The sequence below is a fragment of the Orussus abietinus genome, unplaced genomic scaffold (genome assembly GCF_000612105.2).
Source record: "Orussus abietinus isolate OABI.00-Male unplaced genomic scaffold, Oabi_2.0 scaffold80, whole genome shotgun sequence".
Lineage (NCBI taxonomy): Eukaryota > Metazoa > Arthropoda > Insecta > Hymenoptera > Orussidae > Orussus > Orussus abietinus.
Genome location: NW_019394321.1, coordinates 411120 through 425823, shown reverse-complemented (window position 1 = coordinate 425823; position 14704 = coordinate 411120). Strand labels below are relative to the sequence as shown.

Sequence of the window (14704 nt, the reverse complement as noted above, 5' to 3'; positions counted from 1 at the left end):
GTCAAATCGTTAAACGTTGAAAATGAAGAATCCAAACTTTTGATGTCGCGGTTTGATATTATTTATTGTACAGTTTTCTCATTGCCAAAACCTCGTCAATTGTATCCAATGCTTAAGCGTAAAGACAATCTTGAAATACATGGCATCCACTGGATCGGTCGTTCCTCGGATAGGTCGCCGTGAAAAACCATTTCGAGCGAAAGGACCTAGCCACGAGGAGCGGCCAACCGTGGCCTAGGGAAATAAAAGGGCGATACCTAAATAAGGAAGGCAGACGCGTTCGTTGAGTGGTAGGTTATGCGTGTTAAATTAGGGCCGCTAAGGTCAGCGCCGACGCGTGTCATTGCCATCCGGAGCATCTTCCTACGACACGTTGGGAACTTTTCACGCCGTCGACCTCGACTCTGACTTCGCAACGTAGCCTCTTGAGGCGAACTTGTACGTCATCGATCGAGAAATAAGTGGAACTCGAAGCTAATTCCATCCCCGAGAGCTCTGCAAAAGCAGGACGCACTTGCGATACCGATAATGATTTCTTCGCGTCTCTTGCGCGATTAACGCTCCTACCGAGACAAGACAGTTTTTACCGTTTACATATTCATCTTCTATTGAACTCGCACCATACGAAATCGGCACACTTTCCTAAGTTGGCGCAAGAAATGGCACGACACGAAGAGACGTCTATTACCGCGTGCTGCTTTTACCCGAGTCCGGGATCACAAGGTGAATCTAGAAACTCGACGCACCTCGAAGGCATCCCTCGCTTCCGCCGACGATTAAAAAGAACGCTCGATCCTCTTCTGGATCGTCGCCGAAAGGAGGAGAATTCCAGCGCGTCGCTACCCCCGAAGAGCGACAACGAGCAAAGAATCGTCGGAAACGTACGAGTCGCGATCGCGGTCTTGGTCATTTGGGGCCTCTCACCTCCTCGCGGATTTATCCCGTACTACTTTCGTCATTCTAGCCCGCGTCATCGGCCGTCGTTCCTTCGTCACCGTTCACGGTTCCGAGATACAAGAATAAGGCCTGCTTTAACATTTCTCGGATTGCACCCGACTCGTGCGCCCCTGGACCGGAGAAATTCGATCGCGCGACAAGTTTACGTCCAGTTCTACGTTTCGCTGGCAAACGGCCCTCGGCGAAAGATTACCTACGTCGATTAAAAGCCAAACCGGAGAAACGCGAGCTAGCCGATAATCTAAAAGAAAAACGACCCGGTCATCCAGGATCGTCGCGAGAAGATAAACCGCGGGTACTCGACCGGCGTCCCTAGCGCGCCTCTACATAGCCCTGCGACGACTACATCTCTACGCGTACGCTACGGATCCTACGGGGCAGATCCCACCCTCCGGATAGTCGTCGGTCCCGAACGGCGTGAACGGCGTGAACGGCGTGAACGGCGCGAGCTCCCCGAAGTCGAAACCAACCGAAAGGAGTCTCGATCTTTACATCTTTACATCGCTGCCTCCGGGTGCGTCCCACCGACGATCCAAGAGTTACGAGCGATTCCGCCCGTACGCGGCACTAGCTCTAGTCACGGCAATTCGTTATCTATTTACAAAGGAAATGAATATTTCAAGGTTCGACCGCGACCATGCTCGGCTCGTCGGCGTCGACTGAGAATTTGATACACTATACAGACGCGACCTCGCTTCGACGAGGCGCGAAACGGCTGGTTGGCTCCTTCGGGTAGGGTCTTCACTCGCTCGCTCGCTCACTCGCCCCCGGAGACGGTGACCTCGCGCCACGCCGCCTCCTGCTGGGACTGGCCGAGGTCGGAGAGGGCGCCGGAGACGTCCGAGCTGGCCGGGCTGAGGGGCGGGCTCGGCGTCGCCGTCGCCGCCGTCGCCGCCGTCGCCGCCATCGCCGGCTCCTCGGGCCCGTCGCCAAGGGATGCCTCGGATTGACCCGAGGCCATCGAGTCCTGCGCCCTCAGGGACACGGAGCTGCCCTTGTAGCTGCCGTCCTCGCCTGGGGACCGAAAGGGTCGTCCGGTTACCGCTCTTTCCCTTTCCCGTGGCACCGAGGACGGATTTTGGGAGTGGGTTCTCGTCGTCTTACCGCAAGGCCTAAGTACGAGGTAGTAGAGAAGATCCGAAAGCGAAATTATGCCGATAACCTTGTCCTCCTCGTCCACCACGACCAGCCTGTGCACCTGCGGGGAATGAGAGCGTCAACGCGGTTGCTCGGTCTCGACGTCCGCGTGGCTCCGGCAGGTACGTACCTCGGCTCTCACGATTTTCTCCAGTACCGTGAAGAGGGTTTCGTCCAGCTTGCAGCTTTGAACGCCCTCGAACCAGTCGTTCCTGTGCTCGTTGGCCTCCCTCAGCGAGACGTCCAGGTTATTGTACGTTTTCTCGGCCGCCAAATTCTTCCGAGAGAAAAAGAAGAGCCTTTAAGCGCGAGGGGGTCGGACTCCGCGAGAAGAAAGGCCACGTAACCGGAATGTACTCACGATAACGTCGAACTTGGAGTAAATGTTGACGAGCTTCCCTTCGACGTCGATGATCGGCAGCGCGGAGACCCGCCTTTCGACGAATTTCTTTAAGGCTACGATTATGCTGGTCTCCTCCGTGGCGGTCTCGATGTCCTCGAACGTCCCGATTCTCAGCTCCCGCAAAGTCTTGTTCACGAAGGAAGGCTTCGGCAATTCGTGAATCTGAATAAATCGGGATCGATCGAATAAGGCGAATTCAGGACACGGCGGCGACGCAGCGGCGTACTTACGTAAAGGAAAAGGAATCTAAGTATCCTTTTGTGAGTCAAGATGTATAAGACGTTTCCAGTGTCGGGGTCTATCACAGGCAATCGATGGATCCTGTTGCGTATCAGAGTCCGAATGGCCTCGTAGAGGGACGCGTCCGGGCCGATGCTAACCAGAGGATGGACCTGGTCCTTCAGGACCTCTGTCGAGCGAGAACGTCGCGTTTAACGAGCGAGATCTAACGGTGCGCCTCTGTCGGCCGACTTACTTCTCCAGGTATCCAGCTCGTGTTCCTCGAGCTCGTCCATGGTTACCGAAGGGCTGGTGTAATACATCTGCAGGATCTTTATGAAGTCCGTGATGGTAAGCATGCCCACGAACTGCTGCCGGGCGCTGTCCCACAGCGGAGCCGCTCTCACCCCTGGAACGGTATGGGGAAAAATGTCGGTAAAGGTAGGGGAAAAATTTCTCCTCGAACTCGCGACCGACTCACCGTTGTAAACGAGAGCGAAGAAGGCCTTCTTGACGAGCAGATGCGTGTCGAAGACGACCAGCTTCGCGCTGGTCGGTATCAAGTCGTAGCACTTGTGGAACTTGAAGAACTTGACGAAGATCTGCGACTCGTCCTCCTCTGAAAGCCCAAAGAGTTCGCAATAGAGGAGCGGCTTTCCGTTTCGCCGGAGCATTCTTCGCGTTTCTGCCGCCAGCTCGGCCGGACCCGGAGACTCGGAGAAGAAGAGGTCGACGACGGGCGAAAACGGGGCACGCGTCGTTACCGCGCCTTTACTCGAGAACCGACCTCGAGAAACTACCGCGCGAAGGAGAGAATCCTTGGACGAGGCGGGAGAGAGGCAGGCCGCGCGACTCCGCCGAAGGAATGCCAATCGGCCGGTCCTTCGATCCGCGAACGCGCCGCCATTCGCTCGTTCTCGCCGGGAGCGCGAGGCGGGCGTCGCGACGGCCCCTACCTTCCGTTATCTCGCGCGGCCCGGCGACCTCTCGACCCCTCGCGAAATCGAGTCGAAATCGAGTCGCAAACTATTTCGGTCCCGCTGCGTCGCGACGCGGACCGACGCGGACCGACCCGGGAGGGTCGAAAGGCGGCCGCGCAGCACCTTTCGAGAGGAGCCAGGCGAGCTCGTCCTCCAGCGGCGGATTCTCCTTGTCGAACTCCTTGATGAGGTCCCTCGAGTAGACCGGGTCGTCGTCGTCGTCGTCCTCCCGGGTCCACCAGGCGACGGCCCGGAGGACCTCGGCCGAGTTGGAGAAGTAGTGGAGACTCAGCATCCGGGCCGACGCGACCGAGTCGGCCCGGAGAGCGGACGCGAGCGACGCGACGCCGGCCACCGGAATAAACGGGAGGCGGCCCGACGCCCCTTCCGATCGGTGACATCGACCCGGCTATTCTCGCTCGACCTTGCGGAGGACGGCTTCGCTTTTATTTTTACCCGCCGAGTCCCACCGACCGCTCGCGGGTCCGGCCGAAGGAGGTGCCCCAAGGGCGAGAGACGTCGAGGTCGACTCACCGAGGTCGGAGAGCGAGACCTTCTCCAGGAAGGGGTCCACCACCGGCAGCTGAAAAAGCAAAGAGACGTCTTAGAGAGGGGCCGGGGCTGGGGCGGGGGCGGAGGAGCCGTCTACCGGGAAGACGCCGGCCAGCCGAGCGCGCCTCCTGACGTTGGTGGCGATCTTGGCGTACCACTGCGCGAAGGAGCCGAGGCCGGGGCTGGGCGGGCCGCGGGCGCGCTTGGCTCGAGGGAGCGTCCAAGTGTCCGGGGAGAGTCGGCTCATCGCGTCCGGTCGCGCCCGACGCCCGGCGTCGAGTGCGGCCGACGCGTGCGCGTCGGGTTCACTTGTTGCGAGTCGACGCCGTCGGTCTCCGGGGGGGCCGAAGGAGCTTGGCCTTGGCCCTGTCCTTCGGTCGGAGAGAGGGGAGGAGAAAATAGCCGGAGCCGTCGACCCGTCGACCCGTCGACCCGTTGACTCGGACTCTCTCTCTCTCGACGGCCGCCGAATCGATCCGGACGAATTTCCGAGCGCCCCGGCGTCCGTCCCGCCTTCGCGGGGAACGTCGAGGGGAACGTCGAGGGGTATCGACGGTCGAGCGCGAGACTTCCTTACCGATGTTCCGCCGCATCCCGGCGGCGGAGCCGACCGTCAGAGGGCGGAAAATCGAAGCGGCAGTTGACTCGGTCCGCGCGAGATGGCAACGCGACCGGGAGCGTCCAGTTAAGGAAGGAGGCGGAACGTCGACTTACCCCTCGAGCATCCCTGAAGAGGATGGCGGCGTGCACCGGGTCCAGGCAGGCGTCGGAGGCTCGATGCGGAATCGCTGGCGTACCCAAGGACAGTCTTCTCGTCCCAGGGTCCAACGAGCTCCTTCTTATCGCTCCTGCGGAAGGTGGCATCGAATTAAAGCGGAAACGAGTCGGGCGCAAACGACGACGAAGCACGAGGTCGGCGCGTCGTGGATGGACATTTCTCGCGACAAACGTGAAACTCTCGGGGACCGGGCGGGTCGATTCCTCCCGACCCGGCCCGACTCTCGAAGGAACGAGCGAGCCAGCGGAAAGGCGGGGGAATCGTCTCCTCGGGACGTCCGAGGCGTATCTCGAGTTTCCGGTTTCGCCGGCGAGAGCGGCGCGGGAATGCGCTTCGACCGGCGGAAAGACGAGACGAGATCTTTCCGAGTCCTCGAAAAAGGCGCGAGGGCGCCTCGGCGGAGAACCCGCATCTTCGCCGCTTACGCAACGCGACCGACGGTCGCGGTTAGGTTCCTTGGGCGCCGCGGCGCCGCGGCGCCGCGGCGCCGCGGCGGAAACGGAGAGCGAAAACGAGAGGGGGAAGAGGACGACCTTGGCGGGCGGCCCGCCGGCCCGCCGGCCCACCGAAAGCGGAAGGGAGGTCCTTCCGCCCCTCCCGGGGAGGGGGGCGGTTTACCTTGCCGGAGGATGCTCTCGTAGATCCGATAGGTGGTCTCACAGTCCGTCTCCACGCCGAAGGATCGGCTCGCGTAGCCGTCCAGGCTCTGGCTACGGTTGCGGAATTCCTCCTCCCGCCTCCTGGGGCTCTCCTGGCACTCGCTCTGCCGGCGGATGTGGCCGAGTCTCTTGCCGAAGTAGCGGATCATCTCCTGGATGGAGTGGTGCCGACCGTACTCGGCCGCGGTCGGGCTCGGCGACTTCGGCGAGGCCGGGGCCGGGGCCTGGGCCTGCGACCCATTCGCGGGGTGGTGGGGGTGGTGATGGGGATGGTGCCGCTCCTGTTGCTTCTGGGCATGGTGGTGGAGGTACAGGTGGTGCAGAATACCCCCTCGGGGCGCCGGGCGCGGACCCCCGACGGCCGGCGGCGCCGCGGTGCTCAAGAGCTCCTGCATCAGTCGGACGTCCTCCTCGACGGGCGCCCCGTGGGGCCGCAGATGCGCGATCCCGTGCATGTCCCGGTCGACCCGGTCGACCCGGTCGACCCGGTCGACCCGAATAAACCGCAACGTATCGATCGAGAACCGCCCCCGCCCCCTCGCCGATATCACGCGCCACGCGGGGGGACGGCCGTTGCGGTAGGTCGGCGGGAGGCTGAGAGGAGTCTTCCGGGAGGAAAGGAGCCGATTTCTGTCGCGAAAGGCAGAGGAAACCCGAGACGCCGCCAAGGTCCGCCGCTTCCCTCCGTTGCGAAAACGACGATCTACATCGATCCTGCGGTCGGCGACCGATTCGCGCCGATCGGGGAGATCGACGTTCCCCGTTCGGAGCGGAACGGACCCCTAATTGTTTTTTTCGCTCGACGCTACGGGCCTTCCTTCTTCGGTGCTTTCTCCGTCACCCTGCGTCCCCGGCCTCGAGGATCTCCTCGGTCTTACCGGGCACTCTTCCGTCCCCCCCGCGCGATCGAGACGACGCGTGCCGCCGGCCGGATCGGCGGGAGACGATCGCGGCCCGACATCGCGCCGCGACCTCGACCCTGGCCTCGACCCTGGCCTCGACCCTGGCCTCGACCCACTTCGCCGAAGGACGCGGCGACCACCCGGAATTCGAGAACGCGGTCGACCTTAACGCTCGGAAAGCACCGAGAAACGCGAGGCGAAGGAGCCACGAGGGACTGCGCACTAACTACGCGTGTCTCGGTCAGCGACGGACCGCGCGTGCGCGGCGGCGCCTCGACGCCCGCAGCGCCGAGAGACGGCCGCCTTGCCGGCCGACTCCGAGAGCGTGCCACGCCGAGGACGATATCTCCCGTGGCGGGAAATCTGGCCGCGGGTTCGGTCCCCGACCGCGAGATGGCGCCACGACTCGAGTCCGTCCCGGACTGCGCCGTCCGCGCGAAACTTGCTTTTCGATTTTTTATGTATAACCTCCGAGCCGCGTCGGCCGGGCGGCTCGTTCGCATTGCCACGATACTTCTTTTGGTCTCGGTAGTTTCGGATCTCGCGTCGAACATTTTTCCAACCGAGTAAAAGAAAAATTCGGGAGTCGGTTTTTGCATCGACGACGGCCACGACCCCGTGCTCGTTCCGGTCGCCACGAAACGTGCCGCGTTTCGTCCCGATTTCGGTTCGACCGTCAACTTTCTCATTTTTGATACTTTACCCTGTGACGTAACTTGAGAATGGTGTTGCGCCGCAGCTCTCTGAAACAAGAAATATCCAACGGGTTACGATGGAAAACGACTCGCTGCTTCCGATAGGTTGCTAAACCTTCGGGACGGGCGAGTTTATCCGAAATTCGTTCGCGATAAAACTCTCGAAGGCCCCGGAGTATCGCATCTTCGAACGAAGCGAGCGGCATCGTTCGATGGTCCGACGAGCCATCGGCCGCGAAAAAATCGATCGGAAGACTCGAGTTCGTACGTTTTGAAGGATGAGTCGTATGCCGGAGGCCTCGAGGCTCTTCGAGTCCAAGGAGCGACTTCTGGGCTTGAAGTCCGAGTACTCGTCCTTTTTCCCGCTCTTGATCCAGCGGAAATACGAGGACATGACGGATCCGATTCGCGCGCGAGCCTCGATCGCGTCGGCCGACGACGACGACGACGACGACGACGACGCGGACCGACTACCGGACCTTCGCCGGCGTCGGCTCGGAGAGACCGCAGGGTCGAGCTCTCATCGCGAGGCGACGGCCCTTGATGACCCCCGCGGTACACGATACGCGACTCTTCCGAAAACGGTGCCGACGCGTCGACGGGAACAGTCCGGTTCGCGCGCGGCAGGTGCGAAACACTCGTCAACTGGAGCGAGCGCGTTTCGCGCTTCGCGACTCGCGCGTTCCCCGCGCCACTCCCCGCCTCCCCGCACGATGCGACGGGCGACGGTGACGCAACGCGACGCGAGGCGAGGCGCGAGCCCTCTTTTAATATGCGCTTGTTTACCAGCGATAGGTTCGTCGTCGCGTTTTATGTGCCCAGGTGGGCCCCGGAGATAGAAAAGCTACTTTTATTTGCTTTCCCTCGCATTTCGTTCTATCCGCGGTCGAGATCGGAACTGGAAACGACGGCGGGTGCAATCGTTCGTCGGTCCATTTGGGACGCCTCGAAAGAGACGCGTCCGACGCGAACGGCTGACGGCATTTGCAAGGGAAATACCGCGTCACCGGTAACCCGGGGTGACCGCGCGCTCTCTGGATCTCGTCGACGCCGGCTTCGACCGAGGAATATATTCCTCGGTCTTCGGTATTACGCAACGAGCGCGTAACGATCGGTCGAACTCGCGTCGATTCCTCCAGTCGCCCCCGCCTACGAAAACGTCGGGTTTCTCTCCTCGAAGATGGCGTCCTACGACCGTTCGTACCTTTCGCACCTTCTTCATGTATCTGAACAGGTCGAACAGTTTAAACCGGGCGTTTAAACGAATCCCAAGAAACGCGTTTCCGTTTCGGCAATGGCGGCGCGCGTAGCGGAGACGCCAATTATTCCGCGAGTTCCTTGGACGAGCTTTGCGATAATTTTGACTCGATTTCGGTACACCGACCGGATTTACCAGTTTCCGAGCGTTAATTGAAATGTCGCACAGCGGCTCGTAGTCGAGCGAAGCGTTAAGAAAGGACTAAAGTAGACGATCGTCCTCGAGGACGAAGACGACGGGCGTCGTCGGGTACGATGTTTATCCCGTGTCGCGTTTGAATCCAAGGAGCGTCGTTCGTTCGAATGACTTTGAGATTTCGAGTTCGACGACACGAGCGCGAGACGGAGGGAGAGTGGACACCCTGCGCCGCTGTGCGCCGCTGTGCGCCGCTGTGCGTCGATCTCGATCGTTAGAATTCGCGGGACGACTCGGTCGATCGGAAGCCGACAGCGGCCGACAGCGGCCGACAGCGGCCGACAGCGGCCGACAGCGGCCGACAGCGGCCGACAGCGGCCGACAGCGGCCGACTTTATCGACCCTCGTGCCTCCGCAAAGCGAATATCGTTCCAACCGATCGGTCGAAGGAAACCCCGGGCGCCGGATTCGGTTCCCTTCGCGCCAGTAAACGTTCCGTCTCCTTCCTAGGCCCGCCAGAAACGATCTCCACGATCTCCGGAAACTCACCGCTTTCCTCTTGTCCTCCGCGCTGAGAGCACTGTGACTCCGGTGCCTTATGAGATCCATGACTTTGCTGACGGGGTTCCTGCTGCTTTCGGAGCCCGCCCGAGGTCGCGCGCCGTGGTCCTTGTGCTCCTTGCCGTCCTTGTCCGCGTTGACGTCGACCGAGGAGCTCCCGTGAGAACCCCGGTGGAGCGAGTGCTACGGGCAAAGAAAAGAGGGTCGTTGGACGTCCTCCGCCGGGTCGAGAGAGGCAAACGGATAGAAAATTGGTCGCAACGCTCTCGTACCTGCACGGCGCTCTTCATGTTGGCTATGAGGCTGGGCTTGCGAGCTTTGCTGGCATCCGACTTACTTCTGGGGCGAAAGGCATCGAAGAGAGCGGATTTCCTGGTCGGGCTCGCCGTGTCGTCGGTACCGCTCTTTCGGCGTTCGGTGCTGTTGCTGCGGCTGTTGCTGCGACTCGTGGACCCGGACCGAGTATCCGCTGCCTTCTTTCCGGAAGTACCCTTGCCGGAGCTGGACGAACTGGAGGCAGGCTCCAACTGCTGCGGAAGGGGCGTCGATTTGCCGGAGCTCGGGGCGCTTCCGGAGCCCGGTTTCCTGATGGTCCTCGAGTGGGATCCCCAGGTGCCTGGAACGAGCGGATGCCAGGGGAAGCTCGCGAGGTCGCTCGACAACCGGAAAACGGACTCACCGGCGCGGGGTCTGTGACCTTGATCTTGAGAGCCGTGGCCCGAGGTGTCGACATCCTCGGTTACGATGGTCGGCAGCGGCTGTGACCCGAGCTCCTAAAATTACGGAGGAATCACCTCTCGATTCCTGGATCGGGACCCGCGGTTGCGATCTTGGGATAATTCACTTTAATTGGTCACGATTAGATAGGAAACGATGACCTCGAGAAATAGTGGTCGATAAGGGATTATCTGGTTGCGACGGACGGAGCACCTTTTCCTTCCGACGAGATCGGCGACTCGTCCGGGAACTTGTACGTTCGAAGAAAAATAACGTTGCGTTACCTAAATCACGAGTCGGCATTCCCCGCGATCAAAGATAAATGGTAACGTCCCGCAAGTCGATTCCGCGATCCCAGTTTTCCCGAACATCGTTCCCCGACTCGATTTTTTCTGGACCCAGAACGGTATCTCGCGAGAACACGTCGGACTCTGAAAAATTGATCGGATCGGTCGAATTCATCGTTGAATGGACCGTCGGCGTCGAACCGCACGCATGGTTTCGTTTTCCCGACGGAATCCCGATCGCCCCACGATCGCGGAACCAACCTTGTAAGTCCCGTGAAATTCGGGACACCGGTCCAAATAGGGCACCAAAGAGTATTTCCGCACTCTGCCGAGATGTACCGACGCCATTTATGGACGCCGCGGCCGTGCTCTTATCTCCTTTCCGCGACTCGACTCGACCGAGACTGATCGGACTGATCGGACTGATCGGACGGATCGAAGGGATCGAACCCACCCAATGAGTTCGTCGCGTTATCGACGCCCGTCCGGCTAGCGATGCTCCCGAGCAAAGACGACGCTTCCCTCGAGGGATCACCCGTCATTTCTTTTTTTCGCGAAAGGGTAAGACGTCCACTGGGTACGAGTCGGAGGAATACCGTGATCCCGATACCGTCCTCGTTAACGAACGAAACGGCGATTCGCCTCCTACTGAAACGGATTTTAGCGGATCGCGGGGCATCGCATCGCGTTACGGCGCGTGTCGTAGCTTCTTCGAAGGATTAGATAAGGCGGGTGGTAAACGTAACGATGCGTTACCGAGAAATCGCTTTCGCGATGATTCTCGAGTAGCCAACGGCTCCGCCTTGGAACGTTTCCGTCAAAACGTTGGGGACGAAGAAAGAAGGGAAATTTACCCTTCGCTTCCTCTCTTGCACAAAGTCTAACCTCCGCACCCAGATCTCCTCGGAGGAGTCGTTGTCGAGGGTGCTGGAACTGCTCGCCTGGCTCTTCATCTCGATTAGGCTGGAGTCGAAGAACCTCTTGTCGAGGTGCGGACTCGGCAGAGGACTGGTCCTCGAGAAGGACATGCTGGTGGAGTAGGTCGGAGGATCCGTTGCCGGGAAGGTCATTCCTGGACCCGTGGTGTGTCTCCTCCTGAGCGGAGGTTTCGAGGAGGCCGTGGGAGAGGCGACGGTCGTGGTGACGAACCTGGAGGTGGTGGCGGTGGTTGTGGTGGTGGGGGTGGGGGTGGTGTTGGTGATAGTGGTGCCGCTCTCTGACGTCGCCGTCGTCGTCGTCGTCATCGCCGCTACCGCCGCCGCCGCCGCCGTCGCCGTCATCGTCGCCGCCACGACCGCCGCCACCGTCGCTACCGTCGTCGTCGTCGTCGTCGCCGTCGTCGCCGTCGTCGCCGTCGTCGCCGTCGTCTTCGTCGTCGTCGTCGTCGTCGCCGCCGCCGGTGCCACGGACGTCGACAACGGCGCCGGAGGAGGCGGAGGGGGTGGCGGAGGTGGCAGAGGCGGCGGAGTCGGCGGAGATTTCGACGCCGAGTCGATCTTCTCCGAGCTGGAGTGCTCCGAGGGGGACGGACTCGACGCCTTCGAAGAGGAGCTCTCGCGTTGGCCGCTCGGAGAGAGTCTTCCGGGGTCCCTGCCGCATCCATTGGTCACGGTCTCCGCGTTCTTCCCTGAGGATGAAGAATTCGCGTTACGATCGATCGGACGACGCCACTTGGTCCTCGCTTCGTACCTTCCTCGGTCTCGTACTCGTCCTCCTCGCGGCACTCGGACAGCCTGCGGCCCCAGGGATAGGGGCTGTGCGTCTGGTTCCTGGAGGGCAGCCGGTTTACGTGCGAGAGGAAGTAGTGGTGGAAGAAGCTGTCGACGCCCTCGGAGTCCTCACCGGACGACTGGAGCATGTCCTTCAGGGCCGCCAGGGAGGTGATCGTGTTGTAGTTGATGGCCGAGATGAGGTCGTCCTCGATGTCGCTGTCGTCCGTGGTGTCGTCGTTCTTGCTCTCGGCCTTCTGAGACCGGAGGTCATCCTTTTCGCTCGACTCGACCTCGGCTCCCTCGGGGGCGACCCGAGCTGGTCTCTCCTCGGAGCTGCTCTCCGAGTCCGAGTCCGAGGTGCTCTCGGAGGAGGTGCTGCTGGGACCCTCGTTCTTGTTCTTCTCCTCCTCTTCCTCCTCCTCCTCCTCGTCTTCGGCCTCCTCCTCCTCCTCCTCCTCCTCCTCGTCTTCCTCCTCGTCCTCCTCGTCCTCGCCGTTCTCCTCCCCTTCCTTCTCCATCGAGAGGGCGGACTCCTTGGACGCCAGACGACGGTTCTTCAGGTTCTGCTCGTTCTTGTCCTTGGACCCCTTATCGCCGTCTTGGCCGAGCGCCTCGGAGGCGAGGCGGTTGTCGCCGTCCGTCCCCGGGCGCTTCTTCTTGGCTACCCTCTCCATCTCGGCACCTGAAAGACACCCCGTATCGTGGAGTCGGACGTGGCGAGAAACGAGGCACGCTCGCGATTCCCAAAGCTCGGAGGTCTTTGCGTACGTCGGACATAGAAGGGGGGACGTATTTCTCGAGGGTCAATCGAAGCCGAGTCGGACGAAAACCCTACGCGGGCGCTAATCCGATCAGGCCGCGGGGCTAAGGGAATCGACGAAGAATAATCGCGTGCAACGCGCTGCAAACGATTTTCATAGGTTTCAGGAACCTCGAACCTCGCGGCGCGCCAAGAAAAGGTTGCCGTAAAAAGGGAGGAACGATCGAATTCGCGCAGCGCTCGTGGGGGAGGGGGCGAGAAATTGGTCCAAGAGAGTCCGTCCTCTTCCCATGGGGTCGACGAGTCGGTCCGTGCGTCATCCGGGCGTCATCCGGGCGCCATCCGGGCGCCATCCGGGCGCCATCCGGGCGCCATCCGGGCGCCAACGATGGCGAGGCGTTTTACTTTTCACGAGGTACGGTCGGACAACGATGCGTGTAAAAGCTATTACCATCGACCGTCGCCGTTGGGGGTCGAAACGGGTATTAATGGACGAGACCGCCCATCTATGCGTCGATACGAGTTAGCGCGCCTTCTTCCGCGGATCGACGCAAGGACCGGCTCCAATCGCGAATCTCTCCGATCCTTCGGGAGAGGGTCAGGCGCCTTCTTCCGCGCCCTCTTCCGCGCTCTCTTCCGCGCCTCATCGATCGACACCTACGGTGGAGCAAGAAACTTTCGTTAATGGGCTCGCCGACCATGTTTACGCGCCTACGACTGGACGCGCGCGCACGCGTTTCCGAGGTATCCCGCCAACCAAACCGAGCCCGGCTCGACTCGAGTCGAGTCGGTTACGAGCGCGATGCCGAAATTTTCGTCTCATTTTCGTAGAAGGAGCCGGCGGCGTCGCGATGTCTGGGGCGGACGACCGGGGGTCGCCTTGAGCGGCGGCCGAGCGCGCGCGGTCTCCTAACCTAAATCGATTGCGGAAACGAGGCACGGAAGAGGCGCGGTGCAAGAAATACGGATGACGAATTCCGCAGGGCGTCCGCCAGAAACGCGTCTCTCCTTCCGTCGATCGAATTCGCGAGTCGCCGCGGGGCCGACGTCGATACGTCCGACGACTATCGACCTCTCCTCGACCAAGGACGCGACCACCTTCCCCTCTCGTCCGGCGCCGGTCGGAGGACCGACCCTCCGGATCGCCCGGACGTCGCCCGGACGTCGCCCGGACGTCGCCCCTCCTCCCCGGAGCCACGCTAACGTGCCGGACGTTGCGACGCCGCGTCGGGCGCTCGGCCAAGTCTACGACGACGGATAAGATATTCTTTAAACGCAGCTAGATACGGATACGGCCACGAAAACAACCGAGTTATATCTAGATGGCGATAGCCCCCGACTCGGATTCGACTCGGATTCGACTCGGATTCGACGCCTCCCTTCGGTCGGCGGTTTACGTAATTTCGTGGAGGCGAGACCCCGGCTCCGAGCAGGGACAGGCAGAGGCAGAGGAAAGGGCGCCAACGAGGTCGGCCAACGGGAAGCGACTCGTCCACGTGCCCGCTCGCGCTCGCGGGTAGGAGAAGGGGCGAGCGATCCGGTTTCCGACCTTCGAGGCCCTCTCGCGGCCGAGCACCTACCTGAGCGGGCTCGAGAGCCGGAGCGCCCGACTTCCGGGAGAGTTAGGTTAGGGCGCGGCACAACGGAGACGGTCCCGGCGCCCCGACGCGCGGGCCGTCGCGGCGACGTCGACTCCTCGCCCTCCAAGCATCCTTCCCCCTGGTGGGCGCTGCCTCAACGGGACCGAGCCCTCGAGTCTCGCTGCGGCTTCCCGACGGATCCGCGTCGGATCCGCGACCTCCTCCGCAGGGCTCGCGGGTCGCGCACTCGCGGTTGCTCGCGGTTACCCCGACCACCTCCGACACGAGCGACGCGAGTCGCGGACGAGCGCAGCCTAGAGGTGAACCTCCCACGGCCCCCCTTCGGCCCGTCGCGAGCGCGGCGACATCTCGCGGCGCCCTTCTACTCGTGGAACGCCAGAAAACGCCAGGA

At 61.5% G+C, this 14704-nt stretch overlaps 1 protein-coding gene across 2 annotated transcripts; it reads right to left on the bottom strand.

The window, feature by feature from the left end:
- Nucleotides 1-45: 45 nt before the first annotated feature.
- On the bottom strand, nucleotides 46-14615 carry LOC105694550 (platelet binding protein GspB). Of its 2 annotated transcripts, none has more exons than XM_012415341.2 (16): nucleotides 14293-14615; nucleotides 11930-12634; nucleotides 11095-11867; nucleotides 9916-10009; nucleotides 9509-9852; nucleotides 9225-9419; nucleotides 7291-7330; nucleotides 4963-5096; nucleotides 4231-4279; nucleotides 3198-3335; nucleotides 2973-3125; nucleotides 2728-2906; nucleotides 2456-2659; nucleotides 2225-2371; nucleotides 2062-2155; nucleotides 46-1971 (listed from the first exon to the last, which is right to left on the bottom strand). In XM_012415341.2, the coding sequence occupies exons 2-16, from the start codon at nucleotides 12624-12626 to the stop codon at nucleotides 1715-1717; spliced, it is 3498 nt and encodes a 1165-aa protein (XP_012270764.1). In that variant the 5' UTR covers nucleotides 12627-12634; nucleotides 14293-14615; the 3' UTR covers nucleotides 46-1714. The 2 variants fall into 2 exon arrangements, with proteins under 2 accessions (XP_012270764.1, XP_012270765.1); XM_012415342.2 differs by lacking the exon at nucleotides 14293-14615 and adding an exon at nucleotides 13164-13288.
- Between the last annotated feature and the right edge of the window lie 89 nt (nucleotides 14616-14704).